Below are 24,675 nucleotides of genomic sequence, written 5' to 3' on the forward strand. Positions count from 1 at the left end.
CTCGTGGAGACCATTCGCATCATGTTTATTTTTAACGTTATGGTCAAGGTCTTGTTTAAAAATGTTCATGTTTATATTCTTCAAATTACGAGATGTTATCATCTTTTTTTACTTCGTGTTTCATTGGAAATAAAACGCAAAACACAATTAAATGATGGTCAGAGATTAATTTATCAATATTTGAGACAGGTGAAGAGAGAGAATGTTCAATGTCTGTAATGACATGATCTATTGTGTGGCCATGGTTGTTTGTAGGACCGCTTACAAGTTGAATATAGTTGTTTGTGTCAATAATCTCCCGAAATACTTTCGATTCATTTTTGTTTCCGAAATAATCAATGTTAAAATCACCCATAAAAATATTATGCTTTTTGTTAATGGATTGCATAGACATAAATTCTCCGAACTCAGATAAAAAATCAATTGTTGATATTTTGTTTTGTTGGCTTGGTGGTGGGCGGTAGACACAGTGAAACGACTTTTTAAAATTATTTTCATGAATGGCAAATCCAGCGTATTCAAAACTTCTAAAATTATCATGGTGAAATGATATCTTGTCAAGGTGTGACAAGTTGTAAATAATTGCAATACCACCTCCTTTCCTCCCAATGCGTGGAAATGATTTAATACAAAAGCCTTCGGGTGTAATTGCTTTCATAATTGGATCATCATATGAATGATTAAGCCATGTTTCCAAGATGACAAAAATATTAATTTTATGATCTTCAATAATGTCGATTATGTCTTGAGCTTTATTATTATTATTGATATTACATATTGAGCTTTATATATATATATATATATATATATATATATATATATATTATATATATATATATACATTTATATATATATATATATACACACACACACACACAATATATATATATATATATATATATATATATATATATATATATATATATATATATACATATATAATATTTCAAGTATAATTATGATCAACTTCTACAATATTGTTTCGAGCATTCGCTTTCATCAGAAAGTGACAATTCAATGAAGTAGATTGTAGTGTTTGTCACACAAACACATTTGGAACCTCAAAGAAAAGCACATACAACACAGCATTACATGGAAAATGATCTCCAAATCACAGTCTCAACAGAAGAAACGAACTAACAGACATATAAACAAACACATTTAATGTAATTACGAACCACCATAATGGCAAAGCCCAAAAAGTATGACAAACACTATAATCTACTTTCACTTTCACTTCCTGATGGGAGCGAATTCTCGAAACAATATTGTAGACGTTACGTTGATCATAATTATACTTGACATATTTTATAAATTGTTCCTTTTATCAAAAAGTTGAGAACCATCAGGCCTTACGATTCATTGTGAAATATTCAAGAACGCATTTCGTGCCTGGAAGACAACAATAAAAAAGGCAAAGACCACGTATTTTCTTTCAAAATTCGAAACTTCTAAATCTTGTAAACAATTATTTAACATCTGCAATGATCTACTTGGACGTGAAAGATGCACTTCATTACCATCTACAACCAATCAAAGAGACTTGCCAAACACATTTGTCAACTTTTTTAAAAGACAAAATCCATAACATTCGTTCAGAATTAGATCGGCGTGACCCATTTATAGATACTAATACATTCTGTGGTACCCCTTTAGACAAGTTCCAACCAGTTTCACCTAGTTTCATAAACGAGTTGATAAAAAAGCCCCCATTAAATCCTGCGACCTTGATCCCCTACCAGCACAGCATTTGGCCAGCTCCATCGATACATTATTACCATCCATTACATCAATCATAAATACATCCATACTGACTGGCGAAGTTCCATCGTGCTTTAAAAGTGCCCTCGTCAAACCACTTCTGAAGAAACCATCACTGGACCACAATATATTAAACAATTATCGTCCTGTATCAAATTTACCTTTTTTGTCAAAACTTTTGGAGAAGGTAGTTCTTACGCAATTAACATCTCATCTTAAGAACAACAGTTTGGAACAACCCTTTCAGTCAGCCTACAAACATCAACACAGTACTGAAACGGCGCTTCTTAAAATCTTTAATGACTTGTTATGTAATGCTGATGCTAACAATATCAATGTATTATGCCTTTTAGATCTTTCAGCTGCCTTTGACACCATTGACCATGACATTTTGTTAAGAAGACTAGAAAATACGTTCGGCATAAAAGGAATTGCCCTTAAATGGTTTACATCATATTTACAGGATCGATGGCAGACTGTCGTGGTGAATGGTGTTCAGTCAGAACAAGTTTTACTAAATTTTGGAGTGCCACAAGGCTCTGTTCTTGGCCCTGTCCTTTTTACTGTATATATGCTGCCCCTTTCTAGTGTGATATCCAGATTCAATCTGAGTTATCATTTTTATGCAGATGAGACGCAAATATATGATTCAGCACCCCTTAGTAATTTACAGTTCTTAATACAACGAATTACGAGCTGTTTTAATGAGATTAAATCTTGGATGCACCACAATAAGTTAAAATTAAATGATAGTAAAACTGAGATTTTAATGTGTGGAAGGCCGAGTATCCTTAAACAGGCAAATAAATCACCTATTACTCTCGGAAATAGCACAATAGAATTTTCAAATAAAGCAAAAAACCTTGGCGTCATCATCGATAAAGATCTTTCCATGGCAAGCCACGCGAATAACACCATACAATCTATGTACATAGAAATGAAAAAATAAGCAAAATTCGTAATTTAATACCGAAGCATATAACATAACTTTTAATTAATTCCCTGGTTTTATCTAAATTTGACTATTGTAACTCCCTTTGGGCGAATTTAGCTAAAGACAAAATTAGCAAACTTCAGGTTGCTCAAAATAACGCAGCCAGGCTCATTGTACGCAATAACAAAAAAATACCCGTCAGCAACTCTTCTTCTCCGTGAGTTACATTGGCTTCCTGTTGAAAAAAGAGTTGCCTATAAGATTTGTACTGTTGTCTACAAATCCCTGAGCACGAACAGTACCTCCTATATTAAAGACCTTCTAAACATATATGTCCCCAATAGAAACTTGAGGTCAAGCAGTGACCAATCAATCCTTGTCAAACCTAAGCCATTGCGTAAAATGGGTGAACAGTCTTTTCAATTTTCGGCCCCCCATTTTTGGAACTCTCTCTCCCGTCACACGTGAGATGCTCGGATTCGTTTTATATTTTTACGTCATAATGTTGCAATATTATTTTCATATTTTGTTGTTGTTAAATTGAATTCGTATCACGTTTCTTTCACACTTGTCTCACTGTAATATGTTTTGTTTTATATCACTGTAAAGCGCTTAGAGCCTGTGACAACGGGGTAAAGCGCTATATAAATGCCATTTATTATTATTATTATCATTATTATTATTATTATTATTATTATTATTATTTATTATTTATTATTATTATTATTATTATTATATTTCATGTTTTTTGTTTATATATATATATATATATATATATATATATATATATATATATATATATATATATATATATATGCTAGTAAAAAGCCCGCAATTTCGCGGGGAAAGAACTATTTTCATTCGATACTGTATACTCACCATCATTTAATGAGGGCAGATTGGTAAACAACGTTGTCTGTGTAATTTGGTATATCTTCGTTGATTTTTCTGTGTGGCCCAATAATATATTTAATAATATATTCCCTCAACTAACCCCAAGAAAAAATTAAACCTAGTACCTTTAATTAACCCGAATAGGAAAAACAAACACCCTAGCACTTTAGTAATACTTATGACTAAGCCTAATAGGAAAAAAAATCATCCGATCTCGAGCTAACCCTATAAGAAAAAATCATGACAAATTGAATAAATAAACGCCTGACAAAAGATCAAAGGTGAAAATACAAATTTAAAGAATACTGGGGATGTAGGAGCTTTCGGAATGTCTCCCTTTTACTTAACTTATGGAAAAACAAACTTCCTAGCACCTTTAATAAGACTGATGACTAACCTTTCGAGCTAACCCTAATAGAAAAAAAACAACTCTCGGACTGCTTTGCACTACCTTTCAATATTTAACAAATCAAAATGGCGGCTGAAAATGAATACAATGGTCAAATTAAGAAATTTTAAACTTTCACAAATCTATCAAGGTTTGTTCTAGAGTTTTTAAAATACTTCTAGATATAATGACAAATTGAATAAATAAATGCCTGACAAAATATCAACGGTGAAAATAGAAATTTAAAGAATACTGGGGATGTAGGAGCTTTCGGAATGTCTCCCCTTTACTTAACTTATGGAAAAACAAACATCCTAGCACCTTTACTAAGACTTATGACTAACCTTAATAGAAAAATAAATATCCTCGATCTCGAGCTAACCCTAATAGTAAAAAAAGAATCAAAATGGCGACTGAAATACCTTCATGTGATCAAGTGAATAATATCACTATGAATGCCACGATTTGCTGAAAAATGCCAAAACCCACACACACATGTATACACCACACACAACACACACACACACAAACACAAACACACACACGCACACACAAACACACAAACATACACGAAATTAGAACAAACACTGATCACCGCTAATCAACAACACAACGGAAGTAATAATAATACTTGATGTCATAAATAGATGACGCAAATTGACAACTTTTTACAGTGTCAAAATTAGTTGATTTTGGGAGTCAAGTGTCGTCGTTGGTACATATTTTATGATATCTGTTTGACTCAACGAACTTTCAAACTGACTTTAAATTATAAAAGGAAATCAAGTTATCTGTTTATCTATCTGTAAAAAATACATTTCTAATTTTCAAATCTTTCAGTAGAGTTGTGCGCCGTATCAATTTTTTTATTGACTCAAATAAGCACAATGTTCTCCACAATGCTATATTTTTTTCAGAAAGGATATAATATATATATATATATATATATATATATATATATATATATATATATAAATATATATATACTTGTAAAGCGCTTTGAGCACGTTTAGTGGATATTGCTCTATATATATATATATATTATATATATATATATATATATATATATATATATATGTATTATGGATGTATATGAGCCAAGGTCAAAAGGTGCCCGCCTGATACCAGTGTTAAGAAAATTTGATTTTTACTTAATTATGGGCTGTTTTCATTGGGTTAATGCTTGTAATCAATTGATAATATGAAGAAGAGATAAAATGAGATAGCTCAACATACTATGTTCAACAGAATATGAAATAAACAACTTGAAAGTGAAATTTGAATGCTGTTTGGCATGTGCTTAAAACGAGGTCAACGCATCACCTTTTTAGAAATCATGTAGAAATTAAATGTGATGTTTGAGCTCACGTGATTGAACTTTGACTATTAGTATAAGGTCAAAATTTACTTTTAAACGCAATTGCAGTATATTACATATCTGATTAAGTTTCATATAGAGTTCTTAAAAAGTTGGTGTTTCTTGTGACCTTTGGTGTCATCAAACACAGCACAATACTAAGACTCGACACGAAACTTTAAAGCTCATATGTAATGTTTATAAAATGTTTTATTATGAAAAAAAGCATAGATTTACTATCTGAACTCAAATCTTGGAGTACATGTATACCGTTTTTCCGATATTGAGGTTTATTGGTTTTGGTGTCATTTGTCACAAGCAACACGGCATGCGTGAACACGTGGAAGTTTGTTTCGTTAAATGGTGATTCGCAATTTTGATCCACCCTTCTTACCAGTCTTTCAAGTGCAGCACTTTCATTTGCCTTTCCAGCGTGGCTCCAGGCAGAAAAGGTAAGTTGAACTTTGGTGTCATCGCTATTTTACATTGTCACAAGCAACACTTGATATTGGATATTACAAAGTGCCACCAAAAAATTATGTTTTCAGCTGTTATTCTTTTTACAAATATGATATTATGACATCTCACATAAGACTGTGATTTTGACACAATTAATTATTTCCTTGTAATTCTATTTTTTTTTTATGTTTCAGGATTGTATCAATCAAGAAAAAGACAAAACTCAAGCTTTTGACGAATCCAGATAAAAGAAGGGTTGTCATGAAATTTGATTTGATTTACTATTACCACACTAAATTACTACAATGAAGCAGATTTGAGCAGAAGGGTGGATGTTACCGTATAGTAACATGGATTCATTATCATGGCTGATATTTATCTAGTGTTTGTGTGACTTCTGGTACTTTTTGTGACCATTGGTGTCATTGGTTAAAATGTCACAGGTGACACTTAAGTTTGAAGTTTCTAATGTATTTCTGTTTTCATGTTCTTCAAAGCTTGAAATGTCATTGAATTACATTTTAACAGGCTATATTACATGTGTTCAGTTGCTATTCTTGATTTATTGAGGCAAAATTGCGTTCTAGTACCGATTTTGACCAAAGTAATAGCAGCAATGGTATTACTAATTTCTAAGTATATTTCCAATTTGAAAGTATTTAGTTTCTTAAAATATTATTGAATTTCATTTTAGAGTAGGTTATTGTGCTTTTTTGACTGAAAATAATGATATATTATGGACGAAAGTGTGATTTGGTGTTGCTTGTGACATAAGTAATGGTGTCACCGGTCTTATGTCACAAGTCACATTCAGATGCTCTAATTTCCATATATATTTCTATTTTTGAAGTATTTTGTTTCTGAAATATTATTAAATTCCATATTTAACTGTTGTTATTACACTGGTTTGGCTGAAATTAATGATATATTGTCGAAATTGCAATTTGGTATTGCTTGTGACATAAATAATGGTGTCATCGGTCTAATGTCACAAGTGACACAATGTCTCTAAATAAGGTATGCTTTGGTCACATTATTTCCCAACATTTTATTCCAAAAGTTTCTGAACATTGCTGGTAATAAACATATGCAATATTGTTGTTGTTGTTAATGTACAAACATTTTTATGAAATAATATATTTGCATTCTATGTTGCTTGTGACCGATGACACCAAAAAGCAATATTTTCTCCAATAGTTGGTAATGTTATTGTACTATGATTGTTGTTGATTGTGTCTTTTTGTCTATAACTTATTAAATAAAGTTTTATACTCAACAAAAATAATTTGGTTATTGAGCTTTTTGTCTCATTTTGGTGTCACCGGTCACAGGTGACACCAGAACACCTATAGGTATTGTTGACGATATTATGCTGCGTTAGACCTTAAAGTTATCTAAAGGGCCTTAAATTCATAAAGTACAGGGTTTTTGCTACACATATAGAAACATGAATTGACTATTATGTCACTTTTATTTTGAGAAAAAAAATTGGCACCTTTTGACCTTGGCTCATATATATATATGTATATATATGTATATATATACATATATATATATATATATATATATATATATATATATATATATATATATATATATATAGCGCAATATCCACTAAACGTGCTCAAAGCGCTTTACAAGTGGTCCCTGGTCAACAGTAGCATTAAACATTTAGGACGGGACATGACGCCTGTTATTAGGAAATATTACAATTTTTCGAACAGAGACAACGCTGTTAACGACCAGTTACTCATTTACACCTGAGTACGGTGAATGAATATGAGTAAACTCAATCATGCGCCGAGCGAGGTTCGAACCCAGGACCTTCCGATCCGAAAGCGAATGTCATACCACTAGACCACATCCGTTCATATTAATTCCATATCAACTATTGAAGATATAGAAGAGGAACTCAAAAGGAAATAAACAGGGATTGCCAATATGTGTTCTTTTGAGAGAAAAAAAAAACAGAAAAACTTTAAACATTTATTGATCCTTTGTTGTTCGCAACTTCTTTTTCTCATTTCGATAATGGTACAGAACTGTTTTTTTTAAAAGATTATTGTTAGACCGATGACGGTATTCGACGATATATAAAATTTGCGTTTTTAAATCATTGTCACATCCATTGTGCGGCTATGTGGTCTAATGGTATGACACTCGCTTTCGGATCGGAAGGTCCTGGGTTCGAGCCTCGCGCTCGGCGCATAGTTGAGTCCTTGGAAAAGGTTCTTTACTCACATTCTCTCAGGGCACTCAGGTGTAAAATGAGTACCTGGCCGTTAACAGTCTTTGTCCGAAAAATTGTAATATCGCCTAACAGGCGTTGTGTCCCGTCCTACATGTTAAAATGTTGCTGTTGACCAGGGACCCCTTGTAAAGCGCTTTGAGCACATTTAGCGGATATTGCGCTATATAAGGCTCAATTATTTTTTTTAATCCATCGTTGACGGTATTCGACATTATCTGGGAAATTTTTTATTGCTTTTATTTTTAATATAAAATTGTTAGATCGGTGACGGTATTTGATGATATCTATACAATTTGTTATTTTTCTGTCATTGATAAAATCATTGATAGATCGATTACGATATATACAAATACCTATATATAAAATATTTCGAGTATAATTATGATCAACTTCTACAATATTGTTTCGAGCATTCGCTCTCCTGAGAAAGTGAATGTAGATTGTTGCGTTTGTCGTACTAAGATTTCTGGTCAAAGTTTTAATGTAATTACAAACCACCATAACCGCGAAGCCGGAAAAGTACGACAAACACAACAATCTACTTTCACTTTCTCTTCCTGATGAGAGCGAATGCTCGAAACAATATTGTAGAAATTGATCATAATTATACTTGAAATATTTTATAAATAGCTCCTTTTATCACAAAGTTGAGCACTATTATTTCATGGTTTTTGTTTCATATAATATATATAGTATATATATATATATATAATATATATATATATATATATATATATATATGTAGATACACAGATAATAACATATATACACAATTTGTCCAGGTTGTTTTTTAATGTTTTACTTTTATGCCTACCAAATTATAATAAAATATATGAAGAAAATGCTTAACTCTATTTGATTTCTTCTTTTGCATAAAACAACATTCATTCTTAATTGTTACATTACCTATGGATTTAGATAAGACTTCCTCAATGAGCGAAGATTTGTTTATTCATCTATTGCATAATTCGTAAATTGCAAGGCAGTGGTCAACAAACGTTGTGTGTGTGTATGTCTGTGTGTGTTTGTGTGTGTGTGTGTGTGTGTGCATCTGACGAAAGTTAATTCCTCTATAAGCTGTACTAATGCAATAAATTACAGTGTACATGTTATGTAAACGATTAATCACTAAGCCATATCATCAGTGTTCAATAAAAGAGATTAAAGCCCTGACACTTCTTGTGTAATCATGGTGACGTACAAAGAGAAAATAAGTTGTTAAGTCAAAATGGCTCAGATGTCGATCAATATAGAGGTAGATACGTCACGGCCTTTGGACATCAATGGAAACTATTTATGTATATGATAGACGAATATGAGATGGAAGCTGAATCTAGATTTCATTTTTTTTAAAATAACAACATTAAAACCTGTTAAAAAGATATTTGTATTATTGTGCGGCTATGTGGTCTAGTGGTATGACACTCGCTTTCGGATCGGAAGGTCCTGGGTTCGAGCGTCGCTCGGCGCATAGTTGAGTCCGTTAGCAGCACTGTCTTTGTCCGAAAAATTGTAATATCGCCTAACAGGCGTTATGTTCCGTCCTACATGTTTAATGTTGCTGTTGACCAGGGACCCCTTGTAAAGTGCTTTGAGCACATTTAGTGGATATTGCGCTATATAAATTTCAATTTTAAAAAATAAATTTGGATACTATCTAAGAAGAGTTTTAAAGTGTAAAACTGCAATACAAAATATCGGAGAAGGAATGTTATTAGGAGTAAGAACACAAGTGAAGCGAAAAGGAAAAACGATAAATTTTAAGACCGCTTTTTATAATAATATAATTATAATAAAGAGACGGAGAGGGGCGGGTTACATTGGCGTCTGTTGTCTTGGCGTAAGTATAACAGACCCGCCTACATGAAAATGTAAACATTCGTATTTCTTAGATCAAATTGTAGTCCATATAGTTAACTTTAAATATCAGCCAACAAGTTACCCTCACGAGGACAGAATAACACTTCAAAACATTAAAATGATGTAGTCGGATAAAGCGTCATACACACTGTTTCGAATTGTTCTACTCCACTAGAGATAGTGTCTTCTTCCAAAATATTTACGGCTAATATTTATTGCATTGCCACACGTAATCAATTACACTCTGTACCACATGCGTTTTAATCTTAAACAGAAATATTACAGACATTTCTATTAAAAACCAAAAGCACTCCAATATCATATCACATTACACATTACACCGGTCACCTACATATTTCGTGACTGACGCTGTATGTTTTTATTTGAAGCATCATAGTTTTGAATTTATGCCGAAATTGAGAGCCCTCTTGATTTTAACCACTGTTTTGGTCGGAATTTTTAGAAATGCATGCCGTTGTAATAGTTACAATACAATTTTCAGCTTTATTGAGACAAAATATTTTAATTTTTGCTCACTAACTGCCTGCTGTATGTAATATGCATGATTAAAGATGGATATGGTTTGAGCAGGTAAGACTGGGTGAAGTCACTGGTCCAGATATAACAAAATATTTTTGTTGTATTTTATTCCTTATCAAAATTACTTGTCAACATTTCATTATAAATTTCATTATAATTTCACCAGGACTTTGCCTTTAGACACTTTATACGCACATAATGTCCCATGTTTCTTTACAATAACAGATGTATACATATATTTAATTGTTTCTGACAGGTTCAAGCTCATCCACATCTTTTGTCCAAGTAAGTAGCAAAAGTAAAGTATTTTACTTAGTGTTTCTCCATAAGTAGATTTATATATTTTTCTATTGAGATAACATTCTTCTCAATCTCAGTATTTTTTGGTGTTTTTATTATTTTTAAAAATACTATTTTTCTTTTTGAGATTCGTAATGATCAATACCATAATATAACTGCAGTTTTCATGTAAAATGGATGCAAAATCTTATATTATACAGCTATTATGTTAGGACAAAAGTTTAAGATCATGAAATACCATGCCCATTTTCTGACACAATGTCTGCCTCCATATGAATACAAGAGATTTTATTTAACAAAGAAAACAAAGAATCCAGCAGAATCTAAATAGTCAGATACATCTTTGTTAGCAGTAGTCTGTATGAATTTCTTTTAGTAGTGATTCAAATCTCTTGGACTTTACCTATGTAATATCCAGAACTGCCTATTAAGTAAATACTATTGTGACAAACTACGAATATAACAGAAGCTAACAAGCACCTTTTCAGGCCTTTCTAAACATTTCTGATATATATTGTATTGTATTGTATTGTATTGTATTGTATTGTATTGTATTGGGGGACGGGGGGGGGGGGGGGGGGGGGGCGAAGTGGCCTAGTGGTTAAGGCATTGCACTGTGATCCGGAAGGTCCTGGGTTCGAGCCCCGCTTCAGGCACTTTATGTTATGTTTTTCCTTGGGCAAGATTCTTAACCCCCAATTCGCTCATTTGGATATGGGCAATTCCTGTTGACATCAGACATCCTGTTTGATGGATTATCTATATTCCTTCATGGAATGCCTCGGCAACGGTATCTATTGGTTTTTTGACAATCTGATTTTACTATAGCGAATTGGCACAAATATTTAGAGACGTCCCTATTATCTTTTGTAAACAAAAAAAAAAAAAAACGTTTCTAGAAGTTCAATACTAGTTTGCGTTTTTTACGACACGCACTTCCTTTTGCTAAAAATTGACTTTGACGAGTGATACTGACAATAATAATAGTTCTTAATATCAAAATCGTTAAATTCGATAACCAATTATTGTAAAAAAAACAAAACATTTTGATAAGAATTATTATCGGTGAGGTCATAAACATATTCTTGAAACGTCGAACTCGCGTATATATATATATATATATATATATATATATATATATATATATATATATATATATATATATATATGGGTGTGTGTGTGAGAGAGAGAGAGAGAGAGAGAGAGAGAGAGAGAGAGAGAGAGAGAGAGAGAGAGAGAGTATGTTCTACATATGTTTGATGATTCTATGCGTATGTTGTATAGAGTCAAATATTGGATAAAACCCGATTTTACTATAGCATAATATGAAAAATAGCATGAGGCATCATCTTTTGTAAAGGATTTTGCAGAAGGATTTTAGATTACATTCTCTCACCGCATGCAGGTTTGCAATGAATACATGGTTGATAATAGCTTTGTCTCTGTTGAAAAACAAAAGATCAGGCGTCATGTCCGGTACTCGATGTTAAGTTTTGCAGCGGGTTCATAACATAACCCCTTCCTTGTACTGCACTCTGAGCACAATAAGTGGATATTTCACGATATAAAAGCTCACGTTAATATCAGTTTTCTTTATCATTTGAATTATTGGAGCCTCCTGGGTTTTAAGAATCATTCAGTGACAATATTAAGATGTAAAAAAAAATCTATCTATATCATGAGGTAAACCAGCAGTTTTCTCCATGCTGGCACATCAATCTTACACCAATTTCAGTAGGAATGCCACAGTTCTGATGTTCTCTGAGAAAAAAAAAAACAAAACAAAAAAAGGTATTCAAAATTTTATCATGAAAAAACTATCGAAGTCTTAGGTTTTAGAGTTTAAGATAAGATGAGGGTACTTTTAATCGATCGATATTTGAAGGACAAACTATCTGGCCAAAATTTGAAAAAGTGTTTTTACAGAGTACCATACGGCAGAATTGTCGACATTCCTTATTAATGACAATTGCCACAGGTTTTATTAAATGTGTTGTCATCTCACCATTCATCATCACTGGAAGATAAGATTAAATGCGTGCCGTAGGTAAAATAATATATCATTATATTATTAATTCAGGCAGTGCATGCCAGAACTAGCCATTAGCCATGCTTGATGCCAACATATCGCTGCTGAAGATTAAGCTCTCTCTCTCTCTCTCTCTCTCTCTCTCTCTCTCTCTCTCTCTCTCTCTCTCTCTCTCTCCCTCTCTCTCTCTCTCCCCCCCTCTCTCTCTCTCTCTCTCTCTCTCTCTCTCTCTCTCTTTCTCTCTCTCTCTGTTTCTCTTTCTCTCAGTCTTTATATATATATATATATATATATATATATATATATATATATATATATAATTTGCAAGCAATGTATAGATAGTTCGAAGATGACGTCACTCAGGTCTTTGTTATTGTTTTTTGCCATCCGCGTTTATGAGTAATGCTCACTAAACTGTATTAACCTGACTATAAACGTTCATGGATACACACAGTTTTGTGTGTTGGTCCGTTATACTTCCGGATGGCAATGTTATTAGCTTCTTAGCCAAGCGCATACTATCTATAGGTAGAACGAAGATGAGGTCACTCAGGCCTTTGTTGTTGTTTTTTTTTTTTTTTTTTTTTTTTTTTTTTTGTCAGCCGCTTTTATGAGTAGTTCTCACTAAACTGTATTAAACAGACTATGAAAGTTCAAGGTTACACATAGTTTTCTGTGTTGGTCCGTTACACTTCCGGATGGCAATATTGTGAGCTTCTTCGCATACAACATATAGATAGTATGCGCTTGGCTAAGAAGCTCATAACATTGCCATCCGGAAGTATAACGGACCAACACACAAACTCTGTGTAACCATGAACTTTTATAGTCTGGTTAATACAGTTAAGTGAGAACAACTCACAAACGCGGATGGCAAAAACAATAACAAAGGCCTGAGTGACGTCATCTTCGAACTATCTGTAGATAGTATGCAGATGACGTCACTCAGGCCTTTGTTATTGTTTTTGCCATCCGCGTTTGTGAGTTGTTCTCACTAAACTGAATTAACCAGACTATAAAAGTTCATGGTTACACAGAGTTTGTGTGTTGGTCCGTTATACTTCCGGGTGGCAATGTTGTGAACTCATTGGCCAAGCGCATTCTAGTAACCATGAACTTTTATAGTCTGGTTAATACAGTTTAGTGAGAACAACTCACAAACGCGGATGGCAAAAACAATAACAAAGGCCTGAGTGACGTCATCTGCATACTATCTATCGATAGGTCGAAGATGACGTCACTCAGGTCTTTGTTAATGTTTTTGCCATCCGCATTTATGAGTAATTCTCACTCAACTGTATTAACAAGACTATAAACGACCATGGTTACACATAGTTTTGAGTGTTGGCCAGTAATACTTCCGGATGGCAATGTTGTGAACTTCTTAGCCAAGTGCATACTATCTATATATCTGCAAATGTACGTGTGTTTGTGTTTATTTGTTTGTCGAAACAAACAATTTTTCAAAACATGCTATTGCTGCTTTTTTTTTTATTTATATAATTTCGTAATTGGGTCGATTTCATACGAATCTGCAGGACTACCAGTCATTCATTTTCTCTCAAATTGATTTTGTAATTTCATTCTCATGATATTTAATAACTTGCGCTTACCATATATCTGTCCAAATAAAAAACAAGTTTTATTCGAATTGATCATATAAATTAAATTGTTTTCAGTTGTAATGGAAGGAGGCCATCTCTCTCCCTCTCTCTCTCTCTCTCTCTCTCTCTCTCTCTCTCTCTCTCTCTCTCTCTCTCTCTCTCTCATTATCATGCACACACACACACAGACACACACACACACACTCAATCCCATTCATCACTTTCCCTACAAACAACAACAACAACAACAACTACTACTACTACTACTACTACTACTACTACTACTACTACTACTACTACTACATACTACTACTACTACTACTACTACTACTATACTACTACTACTACTACTACTACTACTACTACTACTACTTTACTATACTACTACTCTACTACTACTACTACTACTCTACTACTACTACTACTACTACTACTACTACTACTATAACTACTACTCTACTACTACTTTACTACTACTATACTACTACTATGCTACTACTAATACTACTACAAACTACTACTACTACTACTACTACTACTACTACTCTACTACTACTACTGCACTTACTACTGCTACTACTACTACTACTACTACTACTACTACTACCACTACTACTACTACTACTACTACTACTACTACTACTACTACTACTACTACTACTACTACTACTACTACTTCTACTACTACTTCTACTACAGAAACAAACACACAGACACACATCAAGATGCACTACTAATTAACTTAAATTCATGTGAACTCTACTGTATATCTACGATGTTAGTAAATTTAATGTCTATAAAATAGAGAAATGAGGAAGAGAATGAAGAGATTGAGAGTAACGAATGAAGAAAAACTGAAGCAACATAAATTCATAATGGGGATTCATTTTAATATCAACATTCAAGGGCAATATTTGGAACAAGATTATACATATTTGAATGAGTGATGGACAATGTCTGAGAAGATCAACAGCACCTGTCGTTTAGAAGCCGTCAATTTTAATATCACACTATTATTATTCACATTTGAATTTAACTCTGGCTCTCTGGATATTAAAACCATTCTGACCTATTTGCTCTTGAAATCAGTAGAGAATTTGACAACGTATCTCATTTTCAACATTGGAATAAAGACCATGAGTGAGCATAGGATGTACATTTCAAAATCTTCGAAAATTATGAGTGGTACAAAACTCAGCAATTAGTCTAAAGTGATTCTCCTTGTTCTCCTACTTAATGAGAGAGAGAGAGAGAGAGAGAGAGGAGAGGGGGAGGGAGACAGAGAGAGAGAGAGAGAGAGAGAGAGAGAGAGAGAGAGAGAGGGAGATCATGATAAAACGATATTTCAACCGTGGATATATCAAAAATAAATCTACTTTAATAAACGTTGTAAGATAAAACAAGCAAGTTGTCATCAAATAACTTAAATTACACAAAGCGTATAAACACTTTCTTCGAATGTTTCCTTTTCCCTCATAGATTGAGTCTGGGTTTTCTCAAGATAAGAAGAAAGTTCAAGGCCAGACGTCTGGTACAGGCCATTATCCTCCCTTAACAACTGAGGATATAATGGAGCACCGTTTTCAGAAACGCCAAAAGATGGTGACCGAGACTTGCCAACGTCCGAATTACGAGGGTTTGAGAAAAGGAGGATCAAAACGCCGATATTCCAAAATCGCCAATGGACGTATCAGATGGTGTCGTATTCCTAAAGTAGGCACAACTTATTTATCATCATTGGAGAGGAGATACTTGCGTACTATTATTGATAAAAATAAAGATCCATCCCTGATAAAATCTCTCGTGTTCGTAAGAGAACCATACTCTCGACTTGTCTCAGGTTACATTGGTAAAATTGTAACAAACCAGCCGTGGTGGAAAATGTTTGGCACTTCAATTGTAAAAAAATTTCAACCTAGAGCAAAGGCAAAAGCCAAAGTGTGTGGAAACGATGTAACTTTTCCGGAGTTTTTAAAATATTTCATTGCAACTCAAGTTGACCACTTCAGACCCAATTCGCATTGGACTCCTTTGCATAAGCTATGCAACCCATGTGGAGTAAAATACGATTTTATTGGCCATTTAGAAACGTTTAAAGACGACCTGTCTTATGTATTCAAGTCTGTTAATGTTTCTGTTGACATGGATTTTAATGATGAAGAATTAACAATGAGATTAAAAGCCGTGAGTATAATAAAACAAAAGAAAAAAATTATAAATTGCGAGTCAATGTGTTTTTAATTCAGAAAAGTGAGTGGAGCAGGCACTTATGTTGGTAACAACAAGATATGAAGTGAGTAGAAAAGTGCCAGAAGACAATAGAGAATAAAAAATTTTTTCGCGGCGGTGGTGGGGTTTGAACCTGCGACCTTATTGGTACGACAACTCCGTCTGGCAGGTGAGAGCGTGGCTCTACCGTGTGAGCTATCCACGAACACAAAAATATTCGTTTCAAACCCAAAGTCATTTCTAGATCCCTCTCTCACCCACTTCTTGAGATCGCCGATTCGTTCACCACCATCGCGAAATAATTTTGACCAGCAGTTAAGCTTAATAGCCAATATTCTCATCACAAACATATAACATAGAAACGATTAAGACATTGAGTATGCTCCGGTGTATGGGGTGAATTTTTAATTCAGAAAAGTGAGTGGAGCAGGCACTTATGTTGGTAACAACAAGATATGAAGTGAGTAGAAAAGTGCCAGAAGGCAATAGAGAATAAAAAATTTTTTCGCGGCGGTGGTGGGGTTTGAACCTGCGACCTTATTGGTACGACAACTCCGTCTGGCAGGTGAGAGCGTGGCTCTACCGTGTGAGCTATCCACGAACACAAAAATATTCGTTTCAAACCCAAAGTCATTTCTAGATCCCTCTCTCACCCACTTCTTGAGATCGCCGATTCGTTCACCACCATCGCGAAATAATTTTGACCAGCAGTTAAGCTTAATAGCCAATATTCTCATCACAAACATATAACATAGAAACGATTAAGACATTGAGTATGCTCCGGTGTATGGGGTGAATTTTTAATTCAGAAAAGTGAGTGGAGCAGGCACTTATGTTGGTAACAACAAGATATGAAGTGAGTAGAAAAGTGCCAGAAGACAATAGAGAATAAAAAATTTTTTCGCGGCGGTGGTGGGGTTTGAACCTGCGACCTTATTGGTACGACAACTCCGTCTGGCAGGTGAGAGCGTGGCTCTACCGTGTGAGCTATCCACGAACACAAAATATTCGTTTCAAACCCAAAGTCATTTCTAGATCCTCTCTCACCCACTTCTTGAGATCGCCGATTCGTTCACCACCATCGCGAAATAATTTTGACCAGCAGTTAAGCTTAATAGCCAATATTCTCATCACAAACATATAACATAGAAACGATTAAGACATTGAGTATGCTCCGGTGTATGGGGTGAATTTTTAATTCAGAAAAGTGAGTGGAGCAGGCACTTATGTTGGTAACAACAAGATATGAAGTGAGTAGAAAAGTGCCAGAAGACAATAGAGAATAAAAAATTTTTCGCGGCGGTGGTGGGGTTTGAACCTGCGACCTTATTGGTACGACAACTCCGTCTGGCAGGTGAGAGCGTGGCTCTACCGTGTGAGCTATCCACGAACACAAAAATATTCGTTTCAAACCCAAAGTCATTTCTAGATCCCTCTCTCACCCACTTCTTGAGATCGCCGATTCGTTCACCACCATCGCGAAATAATTTTGACCAGCAGTTAAGCTTAATAGCCAATATTCTCATCACAAACATATAACATAGAAACGATTAAGACATTGAGTATGCTCCGGTGTATGGGGTGAATTTTTAATTCAGAAAAGTGAGTGGAGCAGGCACTTATGTTGGTAACAACAAGATATGAAGTGAGTAGAAAAGTGCCAGAAGACAATAGAGAATAAAAAATTTTTTCGCGGCGGTGGTGGGGTTTGAACCTGCGACCTTATTGGTACGACAACTCCGTCTGGCAGGTGAGAGCGTGGCTCTACCGTGTGAGCTATCCACGAACACAAAAATATTCGTTTCAAACCCAAAGTCATTTCTAGATCCCTCTCTCACCCACTTCTTGAGATCGCCGATTCGTTCACCACCATCGCGAAATAATTTTGACCAGCAGTTAAGCTCCTTTAAGAAAGAAAAAAAATTTTTTATTCTCTATTGTCTTCTGGCACTTTTCTACTCACTTCATATCTTGTTGTGAGTCAATGTGTTCCGCTTTGCGAAAGGTTTGGTGGTCTTTCCAAGCCCGTGGTCTAATATCCCTAGACATCAAATTCCCTGTACCTGCTGATAAATGTGATGTCATCACTGGGCAAGAATTCTCTGACCTAACATGGGACGCCCATGTTCAGTCTATGGGAAATATTGACAAGCATAAACAAAAAAGGGAAATGATGGTAAAACTCTACCTACAGGCACCTTTACAGGACAGGTTAAAGGTTCGAGAACTCTTGATGAAAGATTTTGAATTGTATGGATACGATTCACAACCTGCCGATCTATTTCCCGAGTTACTTGAGACTGGATGATATCACACATGAAATAATTATTGATCTATTTCCCGAGTTATTTGAGACTAGAGGATAGCACCACATAAAATAATTGATCTAATTCTCGAGTTATTTGAGACTAGAGGACAGCAACATATGAAAAAATTGATATATATGTGTATATATTATATATATATATATATATATATATATATATATATATATATATATATATATATATATATATAATCCTGTTGTTCGATCCGCTCATAGTGATTCCTACTAGAGACGGATTTTGTTATTCGTTTGTAAACGTTCCAACATCTTTAAATTCCAAAGAGAAATACCTTCATTCTGCATTATACTTGTGACATCGCTTGCATTGTAATAATTCTTTATCATGCTAGACATCATAATTATACCCTGTCAACCCTCAGAGAGGGTATAATTTGCTTCTAAAACAAATCATATTTCCCCATCCCCACAACATTTGATGTTATGGATCATAAGTTTATATATAACTGTGCGGCTTTATGGTCTAGTGGTTTGACACTCGTCTTGTGATTGAAAAATCCTGAGTTCGAGTCCCACTCTGTGCGGTGCACAGTTGAGTCATTGGAAAAGGTTCTTACATTCTCTCACCATACTCGCTATAAAATTAGTATTAGTTATTCCATAAATTCAATAAGTACAAATAGATGTAGAAAGTTTTACTTTTAAGAGAAATAGAGAGTGACTATTGACGTAGAGCGGCAATGATAAGTTATATAGAAATGTCGTATTTGGAATAATTATAACATTCTCTCTCTCTCTCTCTCTCTCTCTCTCTCTCCCTCTCTCTCCCTCTCTCTCTCTCTCTCTCTCTCTCTTTCTCTCTCTCTCACACACACACACACACACGCACACACATATACACACTTCCTCTCTTTCACACACATACCTCTCTCTCTCTCTCTCTCTCTCTCTCTCTCTCTCCACACACACAGACACACACACACACATACATATATATATATATATATATATATATATATATATATATATATATATATATATATATATAAGGTCACTCACATTTTTTTCCGATACAATTGTTTCGATGATTTCCATCTCGTCAGTCGACAAGTATTACATTAATTCGATACCGTACAACTTGCTTGTTTTGGATCTTTGTTTTATTCTTTTTTTTTTCTGTTTTATTTTGGATATTATGTTTTCTTTTTGTATTTTGTTTTGCTTTGCTTTTTTATGATTATTTTTGTTTTTGTCTTTGCTTTTTTGTTACTCTAGCATTTTCACTCTGACCACCAATTTTCCAATCACGCCTGAATTGAACGAGATACATTGTGTGTAAATTGCCTTGCAAGGGGATGCATTACCAAAATCTTAATTTGGTTATAATAATGTCTTCCATCTGATCTCTAATTGTGCTCAATTTTCTCGACCTAATTACAATCTAGGGTACCCGATTCGGCTATCGAAGTCACGATCCTTTTGTACCGTTTACGTTTTCATGTCACCAGGGGTGTATCCAACCAAGACAGACTGACAGTCAGGGGAGATTATCTGTACTCGGTGATGTGTAAAATAAGGAGTCACCTATATCATTAGAGTCTTAGCTGTGATTTGATATCACAAAATTGTCAACAATTTGGTGGATTACAGTCATGATTCGAGACCATGAAAGGTTTTTGGTTTGGCTTGTCGAACTGAAGTTTTTATCTGACGTGTTTTTAAGGTAAGATTTAGCGGGTGTTGTCCATTTTACGTAACGCATTGTTGAATGCTTTGGGTAGAGATATTTGCTTATGTATCCGAACCAGCGAACACCTGAGCTCTAGCCCTTCGGTCATAGATAAGATAGAAGATGCACAAACAGGCACATCCATAAAGACACACACACACAAATACACACACAAACACACACATAATACGGGGAGAAGGAAAAGAGGGACGATAAAAATGTTTGTTATCTGTGAACTTCTGTGTGTGCAAGAGAGAGAGAGAGAGAGAGAGAAGAGAGAGAGAGAGAGAGAGAGAGAGAGAGAGAGAGAGAGAGAGAGAGAGAGAGAGAGAGAGAGAGAGCATGTTCTACATATTATGTGGAATGATTCTATGCGTATGGTCAGAGACAGCTAAGGTTTAAAGGAAGTCAGTCGACGGCATCTAACTCTGAAAATATTTTGAAAAGAAATGATATATTTATCAGTCCACGGTATATTATAGGATTTTTTCAAGGGTTTGGATTTATAAAATGAATTATTTTTTATCGCGCCAAATAACTCACGAGCTTTTCAGTGACTTATTCCGGGATAAAAAATATAACGAATTCAATAAATCCAAAGCCGTGAAAGAATACCCTTATTCCACCTCTCAAAGTAACATTCTTAGATATTTCATGACCAATAATTGATTTGTAAAAATTTTTCATTTTTCAATTAATTCAAATTACACATCTCTTTTTCCAAGGATTCCCCTATAAACATAGGCGAGACATCAATCGCAACATACTTTTAAGGTAATTTTTTTTAAAATTGTCATTAAACAAAACAAAACAAAATTCTTGCCTAGACACTTGCCATGGAAATGGGATAAGCAATTCAAGATTGTCATTTACTAGAAAATTCGATGCCTCTAAAATGTTGGCATTTACTTAGACCAATGCAAATAGTCCAGTAAATTTTGTTTGTCATTTTATTTCTAAATAGAAAATCGTCTTCTTGTCTAGACATGTCGACTATGTTTTTCTTATTGTGTGCTCGAGTTGTGAGACTTGTCTTTCAGTGTTTGATAATCTTGTTTTCAAATTTGAGTCGTTTTTTACTCATTAATATGTCTGTATATAGCCTTCTATGAGTTGATTGTTTACATATGATTTATTCACCATGTACCGATAAAATACCTCATTCTTACCTTAAAGTCGTTGTCTTTTTCTTCCATTTACACTTATCCTATTCTTCAAAACGTTCATAATAAAAGTATTCATTTTAAAATATCGGTTTGGTGTTATGATATTATGTTTTTGTAATCTTGTGCATTTTCTAGCCGATTCCTTAACAAAATGACAATCAAAGGAGCAGACACTGGTGTAAGGGAAAATTCCATTTTATTCATCCCCTAGGGGAAATTTGTCTTTAGAGTCTATTCCAAGGGAGGACTGGAATAACCCAAGCGTTAGCAGCAGTGCAGCACAGCAAACTGAGTTAGGACGAGGTGACTTGCTCAAGGCCACACTGCGCAGCGGGTATTCGAACTCGGTACCTTTCGGGAATGAATGATTGTACGTACCGCTGAGCAACGCTGCCTCCGATGTTTGAGATTTCGAACTGCGTTGCGGCATTGGAGAAATCTGAAAAAAAATGTTTATGAAACAGTGCTAGACAAAATAAGAAAGAAAAATACAAGCAAAAATCAATCTAAAATGTCAGTCTTCCTCGACTGGGGATCGAACTTAAGACCTCCTGATTGCCGGTCAGACGTGCTACCATTACACTACAGCGGTTACCCTTGTGAAGAATGTAGGCATTAAAATTTCACCCCAACTATCGGGTAACCTTTGTGGTGTAATGGTAGCACGTCAAGCCGGTTATCAGGAGGTCTGGAGTTCGATCCCCATTCGAGGAAGACTGATTATTTTGGGATGTTTTTATTTCCCTTGTATTCTTCTTTCTTGTATTGTCTGGCACTGTTTCATACACGATTTTTCACATCTTTATCTTCCTTAGCAATGTTGAGATCCCGTAAAAGCCGTGTCGCAACGATAAAGCTAAGCAGAATTCATATCATGATAAAAACAAAATTAATCTTATTTAGTAGCTTACGCTAGGTTAGATTTTTAGGGTTTTTTAAAAATTCATTTGTGCGGCTATGTGGTCTAGTGGTATGACACTCGCTTTCGGATCGGAAGGTCCTGGGTTCGAGCCTCGCGCTCGCGCATAGTTGAGTCCTTGGAAAAGGTTCTTTACTCACATTCTCTCACCGTACTCAGGTGTAAAATGAGTACCTGGCCGTTAACAGTGTTGTCTTTGTCCGAAAAATTGTAATATCGCCAAACAAGCATTATGTCCCGTCCTACATGTTAAATGTTGTTGTTGACCAGGGACCCCTTGTAAAGCTCTTTCAGCAAGTTTAGTGGATATGCGCTATATAAAAGCTCAATTTTTTATTATTATTTTTTTTTTAGAGAATATTATTATCTCAAATATGAACCAAAATTACACGGGTCATCAGCTACAAATTCTTTAGAAGCAATAACAGGTATGGAACTGAAATTTGTTTGGACATCTATCGCTCGCCGGGACTTGTGGGATGAAGCCTTCACCCCCCAGTGCCACTCATCGCTTTCATTAGCCTTCTCTCTCATTTCGTATGACACCAAATCCGTCCATCCCTTGATGTTGTCCTGCCATGCATTATAGTCTGTTGTAAAGCGTCAATTGTTCTTATCTGAATTATAAGTACATTTTAGTAGGGGGAATGAGTTCCCAGAAATCCTTGGATCGTGCAAATTAGTATTGAACACATGAAAAATGAGTACGAAAAATCTACCATTATTTTAAAGGTCCTTGTCTCTGAATTTTGCAATGATTATACCTCATTTGACACCCTTCAATCACCGTAAATCCACTAAAACTGAATACAATGAATATGAAACAAATATCTGTATTTACGCAGTTATTTCCCTTGGTCAACATTGCTGTAATAGGGAAAAAGAAAGACGTTAAAACGAAACGTTGTATTTATTGTCAGAGTGGTTCTATAGCAGATATTATTCTTTATGGGGCTTGGGTCTTTCTACCAGAATTTGCTCGATTTTAGCTTCATTTCCCCTACTATTTATTTTTAGTCTGAAAACGTTCTTTCCGCTAAATCGATTATCGTGGAAGATAGAAAATCGGACTGCAATCAAGATAGATTAGATAGCGTTTGCTAAACCAACAGGATTTATCACATTTTGCAGGGTGTGGGTAACGGTGACAGACTGTTCTCTTTCATAGATCAAGCCACGGAAATGGCTTCTGGAGAAGAATTATTTCAAGTCTGAAGCACCATACTCAAAACTAATAATATAATGGTCATCTGCAAGACAAGAAGACCAGGAGTTCGAGACCATAAACAACGTCTTTGTGTTTTATTCAGTGTGAAAAGATTCAGTCTTAACACTGGTGTTTATTTGATTGAAGCGAAACCAAACGAGTTAAGTACTATCATGGCCTTACCCATAAAGCTCGCATGAAAATATAACTTTTGTAGGGGATTATTATATATATTTGAATAAAAACTAAACTGGACGACGATATAAAAAATACAGATGAATTAGTTTGGGTTGCTCTTATCAAATATCGGTGGCTCTTTAGTCATAGATATTATTATGTTCAACTTCAAGGGAAATGTTTTTTGCAATTGCCGGCAGAAATCATAAATTAACACATATTTTCCAATTAGATCTACGTAAAAATGAAAGCAAAGTAAAATCAATAACATTGTTCATTAACATCACACACAAATATAATCAATAACAGGTAATTGAAAGATTCATCAGATAAAATCACAATTCTCAATAATAATCTCCTCGATCGATCCGCCTGTTTTTTTTAGAGGCCAGTTGTAAGCATTAATCCTTGAGTCGCTGTTATCTCCAATAAGCAATAAATTATGATCGCCAATACATATTATACATTACGATGGACATGTAATAGAAAATGGATCAGAATAGCGATAAAAAGTGGTTCAGGTTACCCGGGACACTAACACGTGTAACAATTATTATGAACTGTGAAATAAGATTATTACAGTAGGC

General features: G+C 34.6%; 2 protein-coding genes across 7 annotated transcripts in view; both read left to right on the top strand.

Annotated features, from left to right (window-relative positions):
- The window catches only part of LOC144962846 (uncharacterized), a 51,476-nt gene that overhangs the window by 6,082 nt on the left and 20,719 nt on the right, over positions 1-24,675 (top strand). For 3 of the 6 annotated variants that reach the window (XM_078896172.1, XM_078896171.1, XM_078896177.1), the window contains exon 2: positions 10,701-10,729. The gene's annotated coding sequence lies outside the window, so the exon portion shown is untranslated. Of the gene's footprint in view, positions 1-10,700; positions 10,730-19,934; positions 20,614-21,344; positions 21,394-24,675 lie in introns of those variants that run through there. The other 3 variants (XM_078896174.1, XM_078896173.1, XM_078896178.1) reach the window with 3 other exon arrangements.
- On the top strand, positions 15,187-20,486 carry LOC144962628 (uncharacterized). Its single transcript, XM_078895733.1, has 4 exons — positions 15,187-15,213; positions 15,857-16,561; positions 18,612-18,856; positions 20,336-20,486. Exons 1-4 carry the CDS (start codon positions 15,187-15,189, stop codon positions 20,484-20,486), a joined length of 1,128 nt encoding a protein of 375 aa, XP_078751859.1.

The sequence above is a fragment of the Berghia stephanieae genome, chromosome 1, assembly GCF_034508935.2.
Source record: "Berghia stephanieae isolate SIO BIC M18660-M18661 chromosome 1, UCSD_Bste_1.3, whole genome shotgun sequence".
Classification (NCBI taxonomy): domain Eukaryota; kingdom Metazoa; phylum Mollusca; class Gastropoda; order Nudibranchia; family Aeolidiidae; genus Berghia; species Berghia stephanieae.

Coding starts and splice junctions, on each gene's coding strand:
- LOC144962628 (XM_078895733.1), top strand. CDS start 15,187: ATGAGGAAGAGAATGAAGAGATTGAGA. Junction 16,562..18,611: donor TAACAATGAGATTAAAAGCC/GTGAGTATAATA, acceptor GCTTTGCGAAAG/GTTTGGTGGTCTTTCCAAGC. Junction 18,857..20,335: donor TTGATGAAAGATTTTGAATT/GTATGGATACGA, acceptor ATTACAATCTAG/GGTACCCGATTCGGCTATCG.